Source organism: Mauremys mutica, chromosome 1 (assembly GCF_020497125.1).
Source record: "Mauremys mutica isolate MM-2020 ecotype Southern chromosome 1, ASM2049712v1, whole genome shotgun sequence".
Taxonomy (NCBI): domain Eukaryota; kingdom Metazoa; phylum Chordata; order Testudines; family Geoemydidae; genus Mauremys; species Mauremys mutica.
This window is the reverse complement of record NC_059072.1, coordinates 247,983,486-248,009,582: the sequence shown is the minus strand read 5'-3', so window position 1 is coordinate 248,009,582 and position 26,097 is coordinate 247,983,486. Positions and strand designations below refer to the sequence as shown.

The following is a 26,097-nucleotide window of genomic DNA, read 5'->3' as shown; positions in this document are numbered from 1 at the left end:
AAGAGAAGACTGAAAGGGGACACAATAACAGTTTTCAAATACATAAAAAGTTGTTACAAGGAGGAAGGAGAAAAATTGTTCTCATTAACCTCTGAGGACAGGACAAGAAGCAATGGGCTTAAATTGCAGCAAGGGAGGTTTAGGTTGGACATAAGGAAAAACTTCCGAACTGTCAGGGTGGTTAAGCACTGGAGAAAGTTGCCGATGGAGGTTGTGGAATCTACATCATTGGAGATTTTTAAGAGCAGGTTAGACAAACACCTGTCAGGGATGGTCTAGATAATACTTAGTCCTGCCAGGGGACTGGACTAGATGACCGCTTGAAGTCCCTTTCAGTTCTACAATTCTATGATTAGACACTATTTTGTCCAATAGTTACTTTTATGGATGATTCACACCAAATAATTTTAAAATATTTTAGCATTCAATACACATGCAATTTGATCTGTAAGAATACTTACTCATAGATTTGTTCTTCGTAGGTATTATCAAAGACATTAACATCCTCACCGTTGACTTGCCAGTACGGATTCAAAGCACTTATGCTACTGGATATATTACAGTCCATGATGACATGAGATCCTACAAAACATTTGAATGTGACAATTAAAAATTGTGTACCATAAGCAGGCAGGCTCATATGATGATGTAAATAGTTTGGGAAAGGACCGTTACTTAGATTACAGCAACTGTGGTTCTCAGAGATGTGTTGTCCTTATGTGTTGCACTTTTGGTGTGCACACTCCCACGTGCTTGAGACCAGAGTCTTTTGGCCAGCAATGTCCATTGGGGCTGTGCATGCATTCTGAGTGGCCTAGTGCTCCTCTACTGAGGACATAAAGGGGGGTGTGGGTCCAACTGCCACTCAATTCCTTTGCCACTGCAGAATCCAGATGTTACAGAACTTCACAGGAGCAGGAAAGAGGGCAGGTCATGGAATACATGTGGACACTGCATCTCAAAGAACTCCAGTTATTATAAGGTAAGTAATTCTTTTTTGAGTGCTTGTCCGTATGTATTCCACTCTTGGTGACTCACAAGCAGTAACCTGATGGAACCAGGTAGGTGCTCAGAGTCTGCTTAAACAAAGATTGCAGTACAGCTCTGACAAAAGCAGCATCAGACCTCAATGCTTCTACCAAGAAATATTGTTTGGTAAAAGTATGGCTTGAACTCCAAGTAGCTGAAATGGATATGCTTAGCACAGAAGCCGCAGAAGCTGTCCAAGTGCAGTGGAGCAAGGTCTAATCTGAGTTGAGGATCTAAACTAGCTGATTCATAACAGCTCTTACCACATCACGAAACCCACTTGGAAAGCCTCTGGGCTGATAGAACTTCTCTCAGAAAATATAGAAATGTAAAAAATAAATAGTCATGGGGAAATCCCGAAGGATTTGGTTTTTTGTAAGTAAAAGGGCCCTGCAAACCTCTAAGGTGTGCAGCCTAGCCTTCCCCGGATTAGTATGTCATTTCTAAATGGACATTGTCATATTAATCAGTTGGTTTAAAGGAAAGTCCATAAATCCTTTCAGTAAGAACTTGGGATGAGGTTTAAGTGAAAATTTATCCCTATGGTATATGTCATATATATTTACCAGATTCCAGGAGAGGGTCATTAATGGGAAGTGCCAAGTGACCAGGCATAGAGAATCGCCAAACATTTGGGAGGATTTTGTACCTCTTTCACAAGTTTCTTGAGAGACTCAGTTATATGTGTGGACAGATCTTGAAAGCTCTTGTTATCATACAGGTGAGATGGTCTAGAGCAGGGGTGGGCAAACTACGGCCCGCGGGCCACATCCGGCCCGCGGGACTGTCCTGCCCGGCCCCCGAGCTCCTGACCCAGCCCGCCCGCGCTGCACGGAGACACGGGAAATCGCAGCGCCTGTCCCGGGCGCAGCGGCCCCGATCGGGACCTGGGCAGCTCGCAGGGCTCGCGAGAAGCAGGACACCCCTCCGCCGCCGCTGGCTGGGCCCCCCGGCTCTGCAATCAGAGATGCAGCGCTCGGCTGCTCCTCTGCCCTAAAATCCAGCTTCCCTCCCGGCACGGGCTTGTCCCTCCTCCGCACACAAAGGCTGGTGCGGGAGGCAAAGTCTCGGGAAAGGGTGGGGCCGGGGAGGCCGCAGGAGCAGGGGGCAGCGAGCTCCCACCCGGGGCCGGGAGAGCCCCGCAAAGGAGGCACAGACACGCCCCCCCCTGCAGCTGCCATAAGCGCCAGTGAACAAACCGGAGCACTCCCCCCTTGGTGTGGGACACACTCACTGCCGGCCCGAGCCGCTTCCTCCTTCCTCCGCTGCACTCAGGGGCGGGAGGTTTCGGGTTACAGCGCCCCGGACCCACCACAGCTGCCGCCAAGCGAGAGGCCCGGAGCAACTGCCCCACCCTCCTCCCTCCATCCCTCCTCCTAACCTTCTCCTTCTAGCCCCCTTTCCATATCTCCTCCTAATCTCCACCATCCATTTCCCTTTCACATTTTTTCCATCCAGCCTCCTTTTCACATCCTACTTTTTCCACCACCTCTATCCATCTCTTTCCATCCCCTTCCTCTTCTATCCCCCTTCCCAGATCTTCTCCTCAACAACCTGTTTTCCACACCCTCCTTCCTTCATTCCTTTTGCTTCCCTCCCTTCTCTTTCCCACCTTCCCTTCTCTCCTCTATCAGTTTCCAATTCTCTTCCCATGTTTCTCCAATCAGCCATCCCCCTTTTCACTTTCTTTCCTGACAGGTATCTTTTCTTTCCACCTCCCCATCTGCCACAACCCCTTTCCTCCTATTCCTTTGACCCTCTGTCTACCCTCTCACCTTCTCTGCGATTCTTTTCTCCCTGCCCCGCTTCATACTCACAGGTCCAAATTCAGAGATGATATGTAACTTAGATTCCAGTACCCCAATTTAGACTCCTGTAGACATTGGTATATGTAACTTTAAGTGTGTGTGGGGGGAGGGGGTATCTATATGAGCACAAAGGAGTCATGCTGTATGAAAGAGATTGCCAGTACAAAAAGTTTGAGAACTACTGAATTACAGCAACCCCGCAGGCTGCTCTTGCAGCAGAGGTAGGCAAACTACGGCGGCCCGCAGGACCGTCCTGCCCGGCCCCTGAGCTCCCAGCTGGGGAGGCTAGCCTCCGGCCCCTCCTCCGCTATCCCCCTCCCCTGCAGCCACGCTCCCGCATGGGCAGCGCTCTGGATGGCAGGGTTGCACGCTCCTGCAGAGCAGTATGGCAGCGTGTCTGGCTCTGGCTGGGTGATGTGGCTGCCAGACATGCTGCTCTGAGCGGCATGGTAAGGGGGCCAGGGCCGTGGGGTTGGATAAGGGGCAGAGGTTCGGTGGGGCTGTCAGGGGATGGGGAACTGGGGGGGGGGTTGGATAAGCATGGGAGTCCCAGGTGGCCTGTCAGGGGGCGGGGATGTGGATAAGGGTTGGGGGGTAGTCAGGGGACTAGGAGAAGGGGGGTTGAATAGGGGGTGGGGTTTTGGGGGGCAGTTAGGGGTGGGGGTCCTGGGAGGGAGCGGTTAGGGGACAAGGAGCAGCGGGGGTTGGATGGGTCAGGGGTCCTGAGGGGGCAGTCAGGAGGCGGGAAGTGAGAGGGGGTGGATGGGGGCAGGGGTCAAGCTGTTTGGGGAGGCACAGCCTTTGCTACCCGGCCCTCCATACAGTTTTGCAACCCCAATGTGGCCCTCAGGTCAAAAAGTTTGCCCACCCCTGGTCTAGAGGGTACTACCACCTCATTTAAGGTCAAGAGAGTATAGCCTCAGAAATTGCCTGATCCTCAGCTTGAGAGTGGCTCCTCCTCAGAAAACTCCTCAAGGGGCTCTAATTCATAGGTTGCAAGCCTAGGTTCCTGAGAACATATAGGGGAGGAGGTTCTCATTCTAGAAGGTGGCGCAGAGGTGTGATGTCTTGGGAGGTGAATACCCCAGAGGTTCCAATAGAACCATGTTGGAACACTGTATGGAAATGAGGTGGGGGGCACAAGGAAGGGTACCAGACATATGCCCACTCCTACATCCCATCTGAGACCTTCACATAACTAAAACCCCCTTGATTCCTTCTCAGAATCACAATACCATAAGAAGGGATCCTTGGAGAACAAGTATGGGACCCCCCCCCACCCCAACGTGTAGTGAGTCAGAAGATGAAAACAAGCACTCCAGATTATTTTTTTGGTTGCGGGGGGTGGAGGGGCATATAGCAGGGGGAGATGGAGGGGAACATTCCTGGAGTCAGAATGCCAAATTTGCACAGTAATTCTAGAGGCCATCAGCACTGGGGAGATAATCTGGGCCAACGAGGCTTGGAGCATCAGTAGAGACCAGTGGAGAGCAGAGGAGATTCTGATTCCTCCAAGAGTCTGGAGATCCCTCAGTACTACATACTTTCTTAGTATCGACAGGGACGGTGCTACAAACCTGAGTGCGAGAGAAGAGAGTATCAGGGTTGATGGTATGGACATGCCCAGTACTGACACACTTGGTGCTGAAGAGAGTAGCATCAAGAAGAGCAGTACCAATGAGGCTGATACCATCACAGATGGCATCGAAGCACTCAGTGTTGAGGTAACTCCCAATGCTGTGGCCTCTGTACTGGAGGCAGTTAACTTTGGATTCCCAAGATCATGCCAGAGCCCTAGTGCCACACTGCCTTAGAGCTGCTGTGGTTCACAGGTTGGGCAATGGAGTTTCTTTAGAATGGGAGCAGTGAGGTGACTTAAGACTTCTTACTGAGAATGCCTGTTGGGAGATCGGCCCTACTTTTCCCACAGAAGTGATGCTCCTTTTTGTCTGATGACTTTAAACAAAGTCCTAACTGAATCCAAAGCTAGAATGGTCTTAGAAGATGGAGCCTGGGAGCTAGTGAATCCAAACTCACAGGAGCACTTCTGGAATGTCAGGGGACGGAGGGAGGAGAGGAGACTGCTCCATGCAGCCAGCCTCAACAAATATTTCAAGACACGCCTCCCCAAACCTTTAAGGTCCTTTTAGAAAAGAGCTTGCACACCAACCATATGTCAGAGATATGGGCTTCCCCATAGAGAAGAGATGAGGTATCTGGTATGCCTGTCATCAATCACAATTGCTGCCTTACAGGAGGGGCAACAGATTCACATAGATTCCAGGCTGCGTGATTTAGGAAGGGGACATGACTAAATCCTGGGGCCAGAAATAAAATCCCAATCTGAGGAAAAAAAACCCACAAAATATGGAAGGAAAAACTTCCAAATACCAATAAAAAAATATTTAAAGCAGTGGTTCTCAACCAGAGATACATGTACCCCGGGGGTACGCAGAGGTCTTCCGGGGGTACATCAAGTCATCTAGATATTTGCCTAGTTTTACAACAGGATACAGAAAAAGCACTAGTGAGGTCAGTACAAACTAAAACATCATACAGACAGTGACTTGTATAGTATATAGAGCAGTACAAACACTGTAATGTAAGTGCAATATCTATATTCCAATTGATTTTTTATTATATGGTAAAAATGAGAAAGTACACAATTTTTCAGTAATAGTGTGCTGTGAGACTTCATATTTTTATATCAGATTTTGTAGCGAGGCGTTTTTAAGTGAAGTGGAACTTGGGGGTACGCAAGACAAACCAGACTTCTGAAAGGGGTGCAGTAGTCTGGAAAGGTTGAGAGTCACTAATCTGAAGTTTGCCAGTAGGCAACTACCCAAACCATCTATAAGTAACACTAATCTACAAACAATTAACTATAGCAATTACGAAAAAAGATGCTTCAAGAGGTAGACACTGAAGAGCTCCATCTCACAGCCACTGGTGGTGAGAAGGAACTGAGTGGCAGTTGGGCCCAGTCCACCCTGTATGCCCTCAGTACAGTAGCACAAGGACACTAAGATTATGTCTACACAGCAAAGAAAAACCCGCAGCTGGCCTGTGCCAGCTGACTCAGGCATGCAGGGCTCGGGCTGCGGGGCTGTTTCACTGCTGTGCAGACTTCCTAGCTCGGGATGAAGCCTGAGCTCTGAGACCCTCCCACCTCGCAGGGTCCTAGAGCCCGGGCTCCAGCCCAAGCCCAAATGTCTACACAGCAGTGAAACAGCCCCACAGTCCAAGCTCACAGGCCAGCTGCAGGTGTCTAGTTGCTATAGAGACGTACACTTCCCCCCAGTGGGCATTGATGGCCAAAAGACACTGATCCTGAGCATGAGGAGCACATGTGCTCCAAGAGCAAAATATGTATCGGCAAGCAGTCAAAGTAGAATTGTCATCTGGCTTTTAGAAATCCTCAACTCCACAGGTAAGATCCTGGCCCTATTAAAATCTATGAGAGTTTTGCCATTGACTTCAACAGAGCCAGGATTCCAGATTGTTTTTGCCAGGTTGCTATTATGATACCAATCTGGGAGGGGTTACAAGCACTTTGGAGTACTGGATTAGAATTCAAAATTATTTTGACAAACTGGAGAAATGGTCTGAAATAAACAGGATGAAATTCAGTAAGGACATATGCAAAGTACTACTCTTAGGAAGGAATAAACCAATCACACAAATACAAAATGGGAAATGATTGCATAGAAAGGAGTCCTGCAGAAAAGGATTTGGGGATTATAGAGGATCAGAAACTAAATGAAAGTCAACAATGTACTACTGTTGCAAAAAAAAAACCAAACATTATTCTGGGATGTATTAGCAGGAGTTTTGTAAGCAAGACACGAAGTAATTCTTCCACTACAGTCAGCACCGATAAGGCCTTAACTAGAGTATTGTGTCCAATTCTGGGCACCACACTTCAGGAAAGATGTGGACAAATTGGAGAAAGTCCAGAGAGCAAAAATGATTAAGGGTCTAGAAAACAGGACCTACGAGTAAAGATTGAAAAAATTATGTTTGTTTAGTTTGGAGAAGAGAAGGCTGAGGTGGGGACACGATAATAGTCTTCAAGTACATAAAAAGTTGTTATAAACAGGAGGATGATAAATTGTTCTCCTTATCCACTATGGACAAGACAAGTAGTAAAGACCTTAAATTGCAACGGAGATTTAGGATAGGTATTAGGACAAACTTCCTAACTGTAAAAGGTAGTTAAGCACTGGAACAAGTTACCTAGGGAGGCTGTGGAATCTCCATCACTGGAGATTTTTAAGAACAGGTTAGACAAATGCCTCTCAGGAGATGATCTAGATAATACTTAGTCCTGCCTCAGCACTGAAACTAGTTGACCTATCAAGGTCCTTTCCAGTCCTACAATTCTATGATTTGTTATTTGTTAGAAGGCAATTACTTACCAAGTTCTACTTCAATCGAATGGTTTTTTGGATAAACAAACACTGGTGGTGTCTTCTTTGGGCCCTCTAATAAAAAAATTTAAAAAAAAAGATTAACAACCAATGGGCATTACCCCTGCTACACTACTGGTTTTACAATAGTTCTGTTTTATGGGTAGTTGACAATGATGTTACCAAGTACTGAATATTCATGCACATAAAGGTCATTTCAAACTTTCCAATATCTGTAATAATAGATTTTCTTTATTTGGTTAAAGGATTTCACTCTAGGATCAAACTGGGCATAAGTTTCACCTTACCTGTAAATATGCAAACATTTTCAGATTTATAGGAATAAATCTATAGGAACCCTAATACCAAAAAAATTCTCATGATACTCACAAGGGCAGTGGGAAAAAGGGGGAGGACATTTCACTGACATCTTGGATGTTCACCACAAATCTATGTTTCATGTATGTTTTATCTAGTAAAATAATGTCTGGACTGGAGCTTCGAGTGTATAGTAATCAGGAATTGTATTGTTTTGTATGCTTTATCAATCACGGTCAGTCTTCAGCAAGTAATAGCTGTCCTCTCGCCACAGGTAAAATCCTATTCTATTTAGGCTCTTGTAGAATACCAACCAATGTTATGCAAGTATCTAAACCAAAGAGATCACCAAATCAAAAATCTTGAAGATGGAAGTTTCATCTCAAGCAGCCTTTTTTTTGAAGAATGGTTATTTTCATGGTGGTTCTTGTAGCGTCAGTCAGCATTCGACACCACAACATTGCATATACATATGCATCAGCCATGACACTAGCAGTGAATTCGGATCTCAGGACTCCCCTTAGATGCACACAAGCACGTCTGGCAATACCAAAGCTAGTGCTGATACTAAGGCAGTTTCCCCATTTTAATATTTTAGGTTTGCTGGAGGCTCAAGCTTTGGAACTAACTTTTTATTGGAAAAGGACTAATGTAACTGCTAGTGATTTTGTTGTAGTCAGCTATTTTATGCCCCAGCCACCACTCCCTCTCCACCAGTAGTGGTTCTAGCCGATTCCTGAAAACAAGGTGATCACCCAAGCCATAAGGAGTAGTTTCCCAGCAGGTTTGCTTGCATGGTGTGTGTGTGTGTGTGTGTGTGTGTGTGTGTGTGTGTCACACACACACAGAGCAAGCGAGCGTGTGTGGTTTTATGCATAAAACTCCTTTGTGGGCATTCCACTACACAAGTCCCTCCATAGTAACCATCAGCTCCCCCAAACCCATCAACTTTTTCTCCCTGACACATGGACACTTAATTTCCTTTTCCCTTATCAATTCTTCTTTAGATGTCATGCCCTCCTTCTCAGCAACAGCTGGTGCTGCTGCTCACAGTGGCTGAGATTCTCTCCTTTCCTCTGAGAGCCTCACAGAGGGAGAGGGGAGGAACTAAATTAGAGTGAGCAAGAGACTAGCAGGGTAAGATGATGTTCTCAAGTCAAATCTGCTCCCGCTACCTATTGGGAACCTGTCAAATGCCAAATATGTCAGCAGGAAGACTGGGAAGCTGCAAGATGGGGCCTGAATACCAGAACACCTCTAGCCAAATGTTAGATGTTGGGCAGATCTGCTTCCCAAGCAACTATGTTTCTGAATGGCACACTGAGCCCTGAATCCTGCAGGAAGGCACTAGAGCTGGTCAGAAGTTTTTTGACAAAATATTTGTCAGTCAAAAAATGCTGATTTATCAAAACTGAAACTGTTTGTGCAGAGTCAGTTTAGAATTTCCTGACTTGAAAAACAAATTCAAAATTGCCAAAATGTTTTGTTTATACATTTTTTAAATGAAAACTTTCAGTTTTTTTAGTTCAAAAACTACTTTGTTTCAAATTTTAAGCTAAGTAAACTAAAAAGGTTAAAGTGAAAAGGTTGAAATTGGAAAAAAATGTTTTAATTGACCCAAACAAAAGAAAAATCAGGGTTTTTTGGTTCACAAATATTGGAGATTTTCACTGTATCAAAAAATCAGGCAAAAAACTTATGAACCCCAAGAGTATTTGCCAGCTTGGAGAACTGTTCCCTGCCTAGCTCTACTTGCCACATCCTTCTCTCTGCAAATTAAAAAGAAGTCCTAACCCCATCTTGCCTGTCCCTCCCCCATCTCTGCTGCTGTATTTCCCATCCATGTCCTTCTGAGTCAATGTTCTGACCCTTTTCCTATTTATCTGCCCATATAAAGCAGAAAGTTTGGACGCCATCACAAGAAAGCACTTGTGCTCCTAGTGCAAGACAGAGATAAGGTCTCAAATCTTTTAGGAGTTACACTGAGATTTCTATGTTATATTTTAAATGTATAATACTTCCTTCCACATGTCTACGGAGGCCTGTAAATACACATATATACAAATGTGTGTCTTCTCACAGAGATACACAAAGCCCAATATTCTGCCCTAAAGGTCAACAAAACCCAGGCTCTGTTGCATCAGCGGAAGGAGCTAATCCTAGAATCGATAATACTCCAATGGACGTATCCCAGATTAAGCTAGGCGTTTGGTTGAAAGCTAAACTGACTTCAAATGCTGTGGCAAACCACAGGGACAGGCAGTAACCCAGATATCAAGTACCAAAAAGCCAATACCTTAAATTGCACCCAAAAGCAAATAGGGAACAGGTGAACTGTTGAACTGGTAGAGTGCGTTCCTATTGCCTACAACTACCAAAGCAGGCAGGAAAACATGTTTTGTTCCTGCTGTAATCTTCAAGTGGGTCTTGTGTGGTCCCAAACAAGCCACACTGTGGTAGTCTAGTCCATAAATCGAAGAGGCATAGATTAGTGAAATAAGGACAGGCTTTGAAAGAGGAGAACAAAAATGATTAGCCAGATGCAGAAGAAAAGGTGCTCTTGGCCACCAACTCCATTCAAGTTTCTAGAAGTAGTTGCTGACCCAGCAACGTTCCTAGCTCAGCAAATACAGGTTTTGTGCAACTTGAAACTGGAATTCCCCCTTCTGATTATGTATTCTTTTGGTTTTTATGTCTTTTCAGGTGAGCACTTTGCAATAATTTAGGCTGTCACAGCTACAAAGACAAAATTCCCTACATTATTTCCAGCTCTGCACATATACACACACTTGATTTTTCATTTTAAGCAGAATTGATAATCTTGCCAAAGGCAATTTCCTCTTATTGTTTTCAGTCAGGACTGTCGTGTGCTCTCACTGGGAGAGTGAATCTGTTTTATACTCCCCTCTAAAGAGTCTTATGGACCCTAGTGAATTCTTCAAGTGTAAAAATACTATGCAGATAATGGCCTATTCTTGCCGAATATTGATCATCTTTTGTCCTCAACTACCTACACAATGCTAAGAACAAGTGACACTTCCCTATACTACCATCATCACAGGTCACCTCTTCCACAACTGTGTATTGAGACACTGAAACACATGCACAATTATGTCGCATTGGCCTTCAGTAAAATAAAATACTGCAGGACCGACAAAATTATTTTGGAAGTGTACTGGCAAGAGTAATAATTCATACACTTTAAGCCCTGGCTATCATTTGCTCTGTTATGCCAAGTACATTGAGAGTTTGGTTTCTGGTAGTTTAAATTTTATCAGTAGCTCAGCAGAAATTAGCGTCACATGGTCTTTCACCCTCTCCTCACAAAGAAACAGATCTCAAGTCTAGGTTTTTTTCAACTGCGTGTGGTAAACCTTTTTCCACAAGGTGACTGCAAGCCTTAATTTGATCCAAAATACAAGTAGGGGAAAGAGTAATTGTTCCAACACAAAATTCTATTGTACTTTATTTCTAACATTCTGGGGAAGAATAATTTGGAAAAGTTTCAATGCCTTTAAATTTTACAAACCAGCCGCACTTTTTGAAGGTGAAAGATTAGTAGTACTGTGGTGTGCCAATAACTAGCTCTATTAACCCTAAACTTTAACACAGGAGAGCCAAAGATTTTTTTTAAAAATAAATAAATAAAATGAATACCTTCAACGTCTACATAAATGGTTCGTGAAACATTATGTTGTATTCCCATATAAGTATATGTTGTCTGGCATGTGTAGTTTCCTTTGTCATGCACAGTTACGTTATTAATTATAAGATAGATGTCACCCTTTGAAGAGAGAAATCTGTTGTCCTGCAGTAATCCAGGCTTACATTCCTAAATAAAGCAAAAATAGCTGTGATTTGGGAGTATTAATAAAATATTGATTATTAAAGCATTTGCCAAAAAAAAAAAAAGAGTGTTATTTCAAACATGTAAGATGCAGCTCCCTGCCCAAGGTGTATATACACTACCAAATATTCTCTGAATATGGCGAGGTAGTTGTCAAGTTTAATAAGAATTTCTAATAACTGCTAATTTAATGTACAGAGCTTTGGGACTGAAACACTGACAATGTCATTCTATTTTAAGAGACGCTACCAAGACCTAAAGTGAAATGTTTTGTTAGAGGATTTGTTAGGGTTTTTTTAAAATAAATAAAATGGGAGTCATATTCAAAAACAGAAGCGATCTTGAATTGAAAAGATTCATTCTGAAAAAGTCAAGGGGCAGCTTTTTTCTTCCAGCTGACACAATTCAGTGAATTCAACACAAAATTGTGAAATGCTTCAGTTGACCCATGCCTTTTTAAAAAAAATGTTAGTCCAAAAATTTTTAACCAGCTCTAGCTAGGACATCTATCCAGATATTTAACCTTTACAGCATATATTCGTGCTGTTTCTTACCTGGCTGGCATAGGCATTTAACTATCTTGCAGGAGCTAAGTGCTTTCTTCCTACACTAAGAGATCACAAGTAGAACTCATTTCTTCTTCCTGGCAGTGAATAACGAGGCCCTTGAATTAATGGATTTTATTTTTTGTTTTTAAATTTTGGAAGAGATGTTTTCAAACATTTAAACAGATTTTTCATTATGTTCTCTTCCAATTAAAACATTGTTTTAGAAGTTTTCCAATGAAACTTCCAAGAACAGTTTCCCATGATACTCTAGGGAAACGGGTAAGAGGGAGAATTAGTCAGGGAGCACATTGCATGGCTGAACCATCATATGGGTCTTGATATTAAACGTACTGTGTATTCTTTAAGTGATGGATTACTTTAATTTCCCACAGAGTGCAGCAAGGAGGTGTTTCTATGAGTATTAATTTAAACCCCAATTTTTAAAGCAGTGTAGGTATCCCCCCCCCAACCTAATCACGGTGCATGCAGAAAGATGCAATTTCTCCATTAAGCAGACCCCCAAAAACCACTTAAGACTTTGAAGATCAACAATTTGAATTGTAGCTAGAAGCGAATAGAAAGTCAGTGCAGTGTACAAAGCCCCCATATAGCATGCTCCTTAAAGCCAACCCCACTAAATAAGTGGACTACCGCATTGTGACAGCTGTAGCTTTTAGTTAATTTTCAAGAGTAAATCTCTTGTACAGTGCATTATTGGTGACAAATGCATAGATCACTGGTGATTTATATCAGAGTTGTATGTCACCGCAATCATTGTGCTAATATGCATATGAAAAAAAGTTTGGCCACTAATGTCTAAAACAACAAAAGCACTCCTAAAACGGTATGCCCACCTATCATCAATAAGGCTGAATCCCTACTCCCCCTCCCTCCATCATTTATACAGGAATATGACACTTCTCTAGATGCTTCCCCAGGAAATCATCATCATCATCACCACCACCACCTCCATCTTGCCTAGATTGAGTTTCAGCCAGTTTGCTCTCATCCTAGGCTTCATCAGACACACAAGCACTTGTGCCCCCAGCCAGACAGAGGACCACCTATAACAGGGCTTCTGGGTTTTGACTTTTACACAGGAGGCCAGCTGTTCCCCTAGATTATTTAGCTTGCTTTGGGACCAGAATCTATACCCTTTCAGGTCTGTGTGGCCTAAAATGTCAGATACTTTCCTGTTACTGAAGCAGAAGATTTAAGAGTTTTGATGAGCTTTATTTTCTTTGAAGCTGAAGCTGAACTAGTAATGTAAAGTGCCAGATTATTTATTTCATCTTTAGTAGACAAAGCAAGTCCAACAGGTTTTTACGAATTGTAAACTACAAAAGAAAAGTGTCCAATTGCAGGATTAAAAGTGTAATGTGTTCATGTACTTCATACTTTTAACCAATTACACATCAAAGTAACATATAGCAAGATCACACTCACATTTTTGATGCCGAAATATTATGGACTATCTTACAATTTAAGTATAGATCAGAATCCTTTAGAATATGCTTTGGAAAAATAGAGGGGTTGGGTTTTTTAAATGCAAGCACATTCTTATTATGTTTCCTATAATATTCCAATAGATTTGGAAAGTTAGGTAGCCATTCACATTACACAGAAAAAAAATCTTGTCTTTTTTTCTCTCATTATCATGCACAGTTAGCTTACTAGAAGTGTTAAATTATATGATAGGGAATGTTACAGTAAAAATACATATACACAGTACCTTATGCCACTGTATTTCAGGTACGGTATCATTTTCATCATTAAAATATTCCAGATTAGGACATGTAATCTTTCCACCAATTGACATAAACACTTTTTGTTTATACATAGTTTCTCCATTAAAACATAAGCCATCATTGTTCTTGAAAACATGTAGCTGTATATATTCTTTGTCAGAGCTGTCAGAATTCCTGTAATGAGAACAGCGACAAATTGGACCATTACTAGTACTTCCCAAGTCCACAATAATGCAAGTCAGGCTCTGGATCCCTGACTGGAAAGGCAGAAATGAGACTTCAGCCAGAAGTCAAGATTTTCAAAAATGAGTAAAGTTGGGCTCCTAAATCCAGATTTTAAAAAGGTATCCATTTCTGAAAATCTTGGCCAGAGTCTACACCATTGCTGATCAGTGTTAAAGGTTTTGTGAAGTGACTGAACTCTCTCCCCAACTCAGCTAGAGCAGTGCTTCTCAAAGTCGGGCCGCCGCTTGTTCAGGGAAAGCCCCTGGCGGTCTGGGACAGTTTGTTTACCTGCCGCATCTGCAGGTTCAGCCGATCGCAGCTCCCACTGTCCGCAGTTCACCGCTCCAGGCCCGCGCCGCTTCCCGCAGCCCCCATTGGCCTGGAGCGGCGAACCTGCAGATGCAGCAAGTAAACAAACTGGCCTGGACTTTCCTACCAGGGACTTTCCCTGAACAAGCGGTGGACCGGCTCTGAGAAGCACTGATCTACAGTCACTAAATAGTCTAAAAATAATTCAAAGGAGAGAAACATGATCAAAGACAATTTTTACATTATCAGGCTAAAATTTATTTTTTATAGTTTACTTTTAGTATTTCCATGAGTCTGAAAACAAAGTGAAATTGGAAGGAAAGCAGTTAAGGGCAGTAAGAGTGGCAATACCATACCATGTCATCCTTGCTTCTGTGCTGCAGCTGGTGGCAGCTGTGCCTTCAGAGGTTGGCTCTTGGTCACCAGCCGCCGCTCTCCAGTTGCTTAACTCTGAAGGCAGCGCCGCCACCAGCAGCAGCACAGATGTAAGGGTAGCAGTACCGCAACCACCCCTACAATAACCTTGCAACCCTCACCCCTACACACAACTCCTTTTTGGGGTCAGGACCCTACAATTACAACACTCTGACATTTCAGATTTAAATAGCTGAAATCATGAAATTTATTATTTTTAAAATCCGACGACTGTGAAATTGACCAAAATGGACCATGGATTTGGTAAGGCCCTACCAACAGGGAAATGCACTTGAACCTTTTTTTAAAAAAAATATATATAAGGTTTGGGTTATATCACTGCTCTGCAATCAGGTCCCATCTATATACTTTAATTCCCACACAATGGGGGAAAATAAGAGGTGCCTAACAGACTATTGCCACAACTCAAAATTGAATATTTAAAAACTGGGTAAGCCCATATCGCCATATTTGGGGTCGGGAAAGAATTTTCCTCCAGGGCAGATTGGCAGTCGCCTTCCTCTGCAGCATGGGGCACAGGTCACTTGCTGGAGGATTCTCTGCAGCTTGAGGTCTTTAAACCATGATTTGAGGACTTCAATAACTCAGACATAGGCTAAGCAGTGGTGAGCTTGAGCCGGTTCGCAGGAACCGGTTGTTAAATTTAGTAGGCCTTTTAGAACCGGTTGTTCCAGGACAACCGGTTCTATAAGGGCTTTATTTAACAAAAACTCCGGCCCAAGCTCACTTCCCCCTCCTCTCCTGCTCCGCCCCCCTTCTCCTCCCCCTCCCTTGCTTCCCACGAATCAGATGTTCGCGGGAAGCCTGAACAAGCAACAGGCAGGCAGGTAAGCTGGGGCGCGGAGGGGAGGGGAGGGGAGGAGAGGTGCGGCTGGCTCAGCGGCTCCCTCCAGCCCAGCTCCTGGTCCCGGAGCGCGGCTCCCTCCAGCCTGGCACCCCCTGGCCGAGCGCCCCCCGCCCCAGCCCGGTCCCGGCCCCCGCCGAGTGCCCCCAGCTTCGGCTCCACAGCTCCAGCCCGGCCCCCACGGTGCCGGTGCTGGTTCCGGCCCCCGCGGTTGCAGCTCCGGTGCTGGTCCTGGCGCTGCGGCTCCGGCCGGTCCCGGGCGCCGGTCCTGGCGCAGCGGCTCCGGCCGGTCCCGGGCGCCGGTGCTGGGCCCGGGCCCCGCAGCTCCAGCCCGGCCCCCGCGGTTGCGGCTCCCGCCTGACCCCCACAGCGCTGGCACCGGTGCTGGCTCCGGCCCGGCCGGTCCCAGGCACCGGTGCTGCGCCCGGCCCCGCAGTTGCGGCTCGGGCCCCGCGGCGCCGGTGCTGGTCCCGGCCCCCACGGTTGCGGCTCCGGCCCGGGCCCCGCAGCGCCAGTGCCAGTGCTGGTCCTGGCGCTGCAGCTCGGGCTCCGCGGCGCCGGTGCTGGTCCCGGCGGATCGGCTCCAGGCAGCGCTGTAAGAGGGCAGGGGAGTTTGGGGGGTCATGGGGGGGTGGATAGGGGTGGGGCGGTCAGAGAGCAGGGAACAGGGGAATTGAATGGGGGCAAGGGTCCTGGGGAGGCAGTCAGGAAGGAGCAGGGGTTGGATGGAGTGGCAGGGGGCAGTCAGGGGCAGGGAGAAGGGGTGGTTGGATGGGGCAGGGGTCTCGGGGGGCAATCAGGAATGAGAGGAGGGGTTGGATGGGGCAGCAGGGGGTGGTCAGGGAAGGGGGGATGGGGCAGGGGTTCTGGGGGGTGGTGGTCAAAGAACGCGGGGGGTTGGATTGGGTAGGAGGCCGGGGGGGGGCGGCCACAGCCCCCTCGTGGGGTGAGGAGGAAGGAACCTGTTAATATTTTGGCAGCTCATCACGGAGGCTAAGGGTTTGCTACAGGAGTGGATGGGTGAGATTGTGTGGCCTGCGTTGTGCAGGAGGTCAGACTAGATGATCATAATGGTCCCTTCTGACCCTAAAGTCTATGAGACTCCTAATTGAGTTAAAATAATGCTGGATTGTTTGATGGGACGTGCAAGAGTTGCATTCCCTCTCACCCTGATGCTTGCCAATTTTTGACAAGTCGCCACTTCAAAGGTTAATGGGATATACAGCCTAGGTCAGGGGCATAAATCAGAAGTTCAAGCTCTGAGCATGGTCAGTGCTATTTACCCCTGTCAGTAATGCCTCCAGACTACGTCATTCCATTCGCAATCCAAACCTGGTGACCCTAATTCATGTCCTTGTGACACAGATCTAATATTACTGCAGTGCACTCCGGATTGGGCTACTTGAAAAACTTATGTTGACGATAGCCAGTGTGCAATGAAAAGGAGGAGAATTCCTGCCCACCCACTGCTGTACTTTTTGGAAAAAAAATCCTGTTGGTACAGAATGAATATTAGGCTTTATTTCTAATGTATAAAATCCTAATGTAGGCAGAGCCCTATGAACAAAACTGAGCTTCTGTCACCCTATGAAGTAAGGAGAAGTGGGATTTTTAAATCCCAAAGGAAGATGAGAAGAATTGCTTTACTTTCTTCTTTGCTTCTACAGTCCTGGCTCTCGTTTTGGATGAAAGATATTCCAATCATCATCATCTTCATCTATCTGTCCTCTTAAAAAAACTGAAAAGCCTAAAGAGTATTTGACAAAGCAGTCTGTATAACATGGTGCCTTGATTTTCAATAAGTTGTATTTCTTTTACTCTTAGTATTTTAATTCATACTTTAAAATAGTGTTTAGTGAGACATGTAAAACTACCGTAGATAACTATTATTTTTAAAACGTGACTGGGCTAAATTCACCTCACCCCGATATTTCTCAGTCTCCTGATTAACTTAATCAAACCAAGAAAGTAAAATTGTTTTACTGTCTGTCAGAAACAGACTATAAAATTAAATATGAAGTGATTCATTAATAGAGTTAAAAAGTATACTTACAAATTTACACTTCCAAAAAAATTCAATTAGTTAATAGTGCTAAAGCACTTTGATGAAAAACCATTATACAAGCATAAAGTATAATTTTAAGTCAAGTTCTACTAGCATGGAAGAAACTCAGATATATCAGTACAGTATCAAAAACAGAGCTGAAAAGATGTCTAACTGTTTCCATGCAAATATATAAAAGTCTTTACACACTAGATTAACACCAAAAATACATTTCTGTCCTTCATGTGTGATCATTTTTCCCTTTTGTAGAACAATTTTGCATGTAAAAACATTTATAAAAATACAGGCCCTTACCTTATGTTACATTCATAAAGTCCTGAATCTTCTAAAGTTGCAGGAATAAACCAAAGCACGTTATCTTGCTGATGGATTCTGGAATGTGTCTCTGTAGTTATTGGTGTATCACTACCATTTCTAGACCAAGTCAGATTGTAGTCAGAGTGAAGTGTTGGAATTTTAGCTATTTGACAACTGATAGCAATAGGCTCTCCTACAAGTACAAAATGACTAGACAGCTTCCTTTCTTCTGAAAAAAAAAATAAAAATAATAATAAGAAGAAATTACCAAAATTGTTTCTTTTTTTTGTTAATTTTTCCTCAATTTTACTGGTAGAGGTAACTTAAATTATTCAGTTACAAAGATACAAGACTGAGGAGTTATTTTTCAGTAACAATTTATATTATTGTTTGCATTTGTTTAGCACCTTCCATTTGAGGACTTCAAAAACATTCACAAGCTTTAAGTCACACAATACCCTTTAAAATAGGTGGTCATACAAGAGATATATTTAACTCCAGTAGCCTCAATATAAAGAGCAGTATATAAAGATGTCAAATTCATTGAACTTCATGATCTTCAGGATGTAATTTTCCTGTTCTTTCTATTTAAAGACAAGCAGTGAATTTTAGTACTCTACAAGATACTAGATTGGCAATGTAAACATTGTCACAATAAGTGCTGTACAGGCTAGGGGCAGTGCAAGTTTCCCCCACAGTGCTCTAGACAATGTGACTCAGTTCTGACCTGGTGGGACCAAATCCAGGCTGGAGAGGGCATTTCAGTGGTGGTTTCTGGCACTGGAGAACGATAGGCAAGAAAGTTGACAAGATCTGAATCTGCAGCATGTAACATGACCAGATGAGGTCAGTAGCAAGTCAACCGTTCAGACCAAGTAGTCTTCAGTTTTAGCATATATCCCTGTGACCAATCCTGCAAGTTGCCATGTCTCCCCCACACTTCCAGATTTTCATTTAATATGGCAAACGTTGCTTGAGCATTACATGCTAAGCATAAACAGGACTTCACTAATTATGACTACCGGTATGTAACAAGTTAAGGCAAGGCATGTACACTTGCAAGAAGTCCTTAAACAAAAAAATAGGGACTGCAAGCATTCAGACCTCAGTGGAAGATAGAACAACACAGATCTGCATACCTAAGAGGTCAGTTTAACCACAGCCATATAAACGGAGCAGGTCAGTTGGCCACAGAACCGATTTCACATTTTTTCTTACTTTTGTAACACTGAGTGTCTAAAATACTTGATAAAAATTGAACCTTACTGAAAAGCTTCTAAATCCATGATATATTGAATTGCTATACAAATCCAGAATTGCATTTTTAAAGAGGAAACCCACATTCATATTTTATTGCATAGAACCTTAAAATTAAAATTTTTCACTTACCAATTTAGTCCTCCTTTTTCTCCCCCCCCCCAAACCCGGTCTATGCCATTTGCCAAATAATTTAAAATATACTCGCTAGTTTTCAATGGAGTACAAATCAATTTGGATCTGTTCAAGACTGCTCTCGTTAAGAGGGGAGAAGAATGTCATTGCTCTGTGCAATCCTAATTTCTATTAAGTCAGTACACAAGTAAACTGGGAGCTACATACACAATTTCAGGACCAGACTAACATTATGCCCTCTAAGGCTGCCAACACTTTAAATATGTTACAGTTTACATAGAATTGAAAAGATTTTTTTAAGTGATTTATCTATAGCTTTCCTGAAATACCTAGAGAAGGGGTGGTCAAACTGTGGTTCACGAGCCATATGCGGCTCTTTTACCATTGAAGTGTAGCTCACAGAGCTCCCCCCTCGCCCCGCCCCGCACTCCATTCTCCACCTACCAGACAGGGGGTGGGAACCTTGTGACCTCTGCCTTGCAGCAGAGTGCTGAGGCAAGGACTTCTGCCCAGAGGGGAGGGGGAGTCTTGGGGCTTCTGCCCCTTGAGGCATACCTGCCAGGGCTTGGGCCTTCAGCAGGAGTGGGGTTGAAGCCCCATCAGGTGCCTCCTGTGACGCTGAAGCCCCGAGCCCCTGCAGGTGCGCCCTGGCTCTCTCACTTCTGAAGATTATCGAATGCGGCTAGGAGGGTCAGTAAGTTTGGCCACTGCTGGCCTAGAGCCATAACCCTAGTCATTAGGGCACCTTGTACAACATGTAACCACCTTAGCAATAAAAACACAAAAAGTAAGATCTTGTCACTGCCTTATACTATCATGAATTTAGAATTTCACAGACCAGTGTTTCCCAAACGGGGGTCGCCGCTTGTGTAGGGAAAGCCCCTGGTGGGCCGGGGCAGTTTGTTTACCTGCCCCGTCCGCAGGTTCCGCCGATCACGGCTCCCACTGGATCGCGGTTTGCCGCGATCCAGTGGGAGCCGTGATCGGCGGAACCTGCAGACAAACTGACCCGGCCTGCCAGGGGCTTTCCCTACACAAGTGGCATCCCAAGTTTGGGAAACACTGTCATAGACAGAAGAAATAGTCAGTAAAGCCACTGACTTATATCCTCCCTGCGAATTTTGAATTTCAATTAATTGTTTGCAAAAACAAAGTTTGTTTTTCAATAATAAAAGTATACTTTTTTCACTTATTTTACTGAGATACTGTGCGTACTTGACTTCACATATTATCCCCTTCTGGAATTTCTGAATGTTTTGGATAAATACATTTGAATTCATAAGCACCAGAATGTTATTGGCGGAGACTACTAAACTCATATAATCTTTCTTTCTGAGAGATTAGCCTTGCTATTCACTAAGCACAACAGTTCTACTCACTGGGATATTATAGATGCTGTAACAGACAAAGAAAACTCTCTTCAGTAATACAGTTCATGCTCCACTCTGTTACAAAGAGATGCTAAACAGAATTTCTATCCTATAGAATGCTCCATGGCAAATGAAAGACAGTCTTCACTGTGACAGAAGTTAAGGAGAGTTGTGACTTCCAAGTGAATATGGGGATAAGATTACAAATTCAGTCTTCAACCCTGCAATCGTAAACCCAAAAAGCAAGATTCTACCTATGACTGGAGCCAGAAATTGCCCGCTAATAGGTGCATAGCTATCATTGTCCAGGACATTCTGAGTAAGCTCAAAAGCACTAACACAGGGGTTCAAAAACTGGGGGTCAGGTGGTGAGGTTATTACATGGGGAGGTCGTGAGCTGTCAGCCCCCACCCCAGACCTTGCTTTGCATCCAGCATTTACAATGGTGTTAAATATATTAAAAAGTGTTTTTAATTTATGGGGGGGGGGGTCGCACTCAGAGGCTTGCTATGTGAAAGGGGTCACCAGTACAAAAGTTTGAGAATCACTGCACTATCACCTATATGGATGATATCTACCACTGGTGTGCTGAGCTATTGCACACCTTGAGTATGCAAACGCTACATCGTAAACAATGCTGTTATAAAAAGACCGTTTTAATTCTAGAAATAAGTACTTTTAAGAAAGATTAAGACACCTATTTTTAAAGTTTCCCTCTATATTTGTAGAGTTTACATTTTGATACATTTACAAGTCTGTCAGGCCACATAGCATGCAGTCATCATCATCTTTGGTAAAATGACACCCTAGAAAGGGCATCCAATCAATACACCCACACCTCTGGTATGGCAGAGTGCAAGACAGCCTTCTCTGTTGTACTATTACTGAACTCATGTATATACTGAAAATAACTCATTTTAGAAATAATTCAATTATTAATAAACATGTTTGACTTACCAGCATTGAATGAAGAAACATAAGGAATTATACAGCAAATGAACCACAATGGAGAGATCATGTTTTGCTGCAGAGAAAACAAGATATTTCATAAACATGCTAAAAGTGTTCAATTTTTTTTAAATTATGTAATTTTGTTATATAATGTATGGAGGTATTTTACAGGGTAGATAAAAGAAATAAACAAGTAGCAAAGGATGCTTATATGAAAAAGCAGAGCTCCAGACATACTTGGAATATATTAAAACATGTCAATTCAAACTTCAAGCAGCTTATATATAAAGTTCTACAGTGCATTGGGAAGAATTAGCTGTTCTTAACATGCATGCTTCAGTTAAATGCTGGAGAAGATGAATACCTCAGTTTGTGCATGCATTAGTGTGTAAAACAATGCATGCACAGCTCCGAAGGACTGAATCTTCTTCTCTAGATCTTCCTCTTTTCCCCCATTTATAGGCCTGCTTTCTCTAGAATTAGTCTCTTCACCTTAAAGCACGTCAAGCCCTCTCCCAACTCATCTGCTGTTAACCAGCTTCCAAGTCCCTTGCTCCTTCCCATTATGACAACCTCCTCCCTTCCAAGTAATAAGGAAGTAGTGCATCATTTTAGCTAAATTAATCACACATTTATTTTAATGTAATTGCCTCCCTAACCATTCTGTTTCTGTCAGAGGGAAACAAACAACAGCACTATGTGATCTGCCAGTTTTCCATTGACCACATTTTGGGAGTCTCTGATCTAGACTTCTGCAGATGGTTTGCCTAGGTCAGGGGTCGGCAACCTTTCAGAAGTGGTGTGCCGAGTCTTCATTTATTCACTCTGATTTAAGGTTTTGTGTGCTAGTAATACATTTTAACGTTTTTAGAAGGTCTCTTTCTAGAAGTCTATAATATAGAACTAAACTATTGTTGTATGTAAAGTAAATAAGGTTTTTAAAATGTTTAAGAAGCTTCATTTAAAATTAAATTAAAATGCAGAGCCCCCCCCCGGACCGGTGGCCAGGACCCGGGCAGTGTGAGTGCCACTGGAAATCAGCTCGCGTGCCGCCTTTGGCGCCCAAGCCATAGGTTGCCTACCCCTGGCCTAGGTCACTGTAGAAGAAGCAGCAGAATTCGCCCACCCCCAAGTTCACTCTCTGTTCAGCTAGGGAGGTTTCATGTTTATTTTTTGGACTCCACCGTATTTTTTTTAAAGAAATGTTTGTGAAATCTTAATATGTAATCAAAACCAAACAGCTAACGGCTGGATCTGAGCTGAGCTTTTCTAGTGACAGTCACACAAATAAGTTTGGGTGAAAAAATAAAAATTTCTGAGCAATGGGAGATAATGCATAGATTCTGAAGGTAGAACAAGAAGAAATTGGTTTAATCTGCAGCAAGGGAGACTGAGGTTAGATATGAGGAGAAACTTTCTAACTAGAAGGACAGTTAACCACTGGAATAGGCTTCCTAGAGAGGTTGTAGAATCCTCCCATCATTGGAGGTTTTTAAGAACAAGTTAAACACCTGTCAGGGATAGTCTACCTGACCCTGCCTCAGTGCAGAGTGCTGGACTTGATGACCTCTCAAGATCTCTTCCAGTCCTGCATTTCTATGATTCTAGGATTCATTCAAGAGAACTGGGCTCTATTACAGAATTTAACAACATCCAAATGTGTCCTCCTTTCGGATTTGTTGCTTGAGAAAGCATTCATACCTTAGTCTTTATTTAGCTCTCTTCTATGTATTTTTCCTGACATATGCCAAGGGGTTGGTCACCATCCTTGAAATTTAGGTTTACCTGAAAAGAAAAACATAAATCTTACAAAAGTGTCAAATGCATCATGCAAACAAGAGCATAACAAATTTCCAAAGGCAAATTTCCAGGGTCATTCTAAGTAAGTCAGCAAGGAAATATCTTCAGTACTATAGAGCAAGATACTTTTTCATTTAAAGACCTCTGGGTAAAACTGGACCAGGTGTTCATGTATAGACCTCAAAGAATGCCATCTGTACCACCACATTCTTCATTTTTAAATATGACTTCTGAAATACAATTTAGCAAAAAGGCGGCATTATACAGGTGTCAGAGTTAATGCCAATCAAAAGCGAGAAGAGGGGAAAAGCCCAGATAAAGAATCTGACTGTCAAAGCATACAATCTGAGAAAGCCACCCCTCCCCGCCCCAGATGATGAAGAACTAGACAATCACACACACACACAGGTTAACTTGACATATTTAAATCAAGACAGGATATCTTCCTGAAAGACATGCTACAGCTCAAGTAGAAATTAGGGGCTTGATGTAGACGTTATTGGGCAAGATTATTTGTCTTATGTTTTGCAGGAGGTCAAATGAGATCATAGGCTAAGACCATAAGGAACAGCTATGAAAATAATTTAGCTCCAGAAACTAAGTAAGGTGAGGGGGAGAGGGAGAGTATACACATTCATAACCACGCCACCAGACTCCATCATGTCGTATAATGTCCTCCTAATATACAGACAGAGCAGGGAAACTAACTGTATCAGCTCTCATAAGGGGTCACAAGGTAATGTTCATTGTTGATATAGATGCAAGTATATCTGTATTATATGACCCTCACCAAGCCATGTCACCGTTGGCAGGAAGAGGAGTCATGTTTCTTGAAACTTTTATGAAACAGCCTATCACACCCACTGATAGCCCACATAGGAGTTTTATGCAGGACTCGTGTGTTTGCTCTGGCAAAATTACCAAAACCACAAAGCCTGTTGGAAGCAGATTTTCTGATGAAGCACAGGTTAATTTTAGATTTGACTAACAAGCTGATTTGTCAAACAGTGGTAAATGATTTGGGGAAAGAACCCTTTGTGATTCCAGTATTACATGAGCCATGTCCCAAAGAGACATGCATAGCTGGAAGATTATACAGTTATACTATATTCAGACACTGTTTGGGTGTACAACTCCTTAACAGACTTTTTACTCTTTCAGCTTAGAAGTGGTTTTACCTTTACTGATGGCTCCAAGATAAAATACCCTATTTTAGTATATAATATGGTTGAGTTAGCCTTTTGTTTACAGAAGCCCCCTTTGATTAAAAAGGCTAAGGCTCACAGTAAAACTGATCCATGTGCCATCCAAAAACAGAAACCAGACTGGCTGGCTAAGTAAGGAGCAGCAGGAAAAAAAAAATCTGTCAGTGTGTAATCAATTATAGTAAAACACCTGTCGCCTCCTAAAAGGAAAGGGTTCAGGATGTTATTCCAAATCTAAGAGAATTCAAGAAATTCAACATCCTGAACCTTAGAAGCAGCAAAGAGTCCTGTGGCACCTTATAGACTAACAGACGTTTTACAGCATGAGCTTTCGTGGGTGAATACCCACTTCTTCAGATGCAAGCTGATGTCTTGCATCTGAAGAAGTGGGTATTCACCCACGAAAGCTCATGCTGTAAAACGTCTGTTAGTCTATAAGGTGCCACAGGACTCTTTGCTGCTTCTATAGAACCAGACTAACACGGCTACCCCTCTGATCCTGAACCTTGACATGGCTGGATCAGGTTTGCAGTCAGACTATTTAATAAATGCCTGGGTTAATGACTCGAGGAGTTGTAGGTGCAGGTTGGATTGGGAATAATGCTCTGCCTGAGAAGTCACCTTAAAAATCCTTTGAAGGAAATTCTGAAATAATTGATGGGATTGGAATGTACACCAAAGATGTGGGTGGTACCTACAGCTCATCCGTTTGGTTCATGATTCTCCCATGGGAGGACAGCAGGGAACTGAAAAGCCCCTCCAACAGCTGTCCACTCTAGGATGGTGGCTCACTATGAGAGAAGATATTCATGAACATTGACAGTCTTGTCTTGTTTGTGCTCAAGATAATCCCACACCAGGAAAAAGAAATACTCTTTCAAGGTCACAAACGCATGAGGTCCTTGATATACCTTACCAAACAATTTTATAGGATCCCTGACAATTACTCAGAAGGGAAAAAAAATGTTTGTGATTGATTCCTTTTCGAAATGATGGGAAGCTTTCCCCATGTAAACCAATACAGCACTAGTCTCAGCTAAAGTTCTGGTACTACAGGTGAATCTTTCCTTACAGAAGCAGCGGCCCCTGTTTGAGAAACCCTGTCTTAAGAGAAAAACATTTAGATAAAGATACATTTTTAAAATGTCCATGGGTCTGAATTAAGGATTAAATTAACTCTATTTTCTGTGGTAAATGGTGGTTTTATTATGCTGGCCACTTAAGATTTGGAGAGTCCTGTTAACTTCCCTGCTCTTAAATGTTTTGATTTTGTAATTGATATGAGAGGTAAGCACATCATCACTCACCAGTCTTAACTTGGTTTAGAAACACTCTCTTCTGAGACTAATATAGAAATGGGGCCAAATGTGTAAAAGCCAAGTAATGAAGGAGGATAGGGGGAAAGAGACTCAGATTTTCACTGAAGTCCCTGATGAAATCCTACACATTTGGGATAGATTCCCATAGATGGCCATGACTGCAAATGACACTAATTTT

At 43.3% G+C, this 26,097-nt stretch overlaps 1 protein-coding gene across 7 annotated transcripts in view; it reads right to left on the bottom strand.

Annotated features, from left to right (window-relative positions):
- Positions 1 to 26,097, bottom strand: part of LOC123364283 (interleukin-1 receptor type 1-like) — a 57,663-nt gene that overhangs the window by 17,089 nt on the left and 14,477 nt on the right. For 5 of the 7 annotated variants that reach the window (XM_045006299.1, XM_045006261.1, XM_045006278.1 and 2 more), the window contains 7 exons: positions 23,297 to 23,380; positions 21,602 to 21,668; positions 17,880 to 18,111; positions 13,692 to 13,881; positions 11,222 to 11,396; positions 7,256 to 7,321; positions 462 to 582 (listed from right to left, as the gene is read on the bottom strand). In XM_045006299.1, coding sequence (XP_044862234.1) covers positions 462 to 582; positions 7,256 to 7,321; positions 11,222 to 11,396; positions 13,692 to 13,881; positions 17,880 to 18,111; positions 21,602 to 21,662 — 845 coding nt within the window. In that variant the 5' untranslated portion in view covers positions 21,663 to 21,668; positions 23,297 to 23,380. Of the gene's footprint in view, positions 1 to 461; positions 583 to 7,255; positions 7,322 to 11,221; positions 11,397 to 13,691; positions 13,882 to 17,879; positions 18,112 to 21,601; positions 21,669 to 23,296; positions 24,868 to 25,105; positions 25,232 to 26,097 lie in introns of those variants that run through there. The other 2 variants (XM_045006305.1, XM_045006313.1) reach the window with 2 other exon arrangements.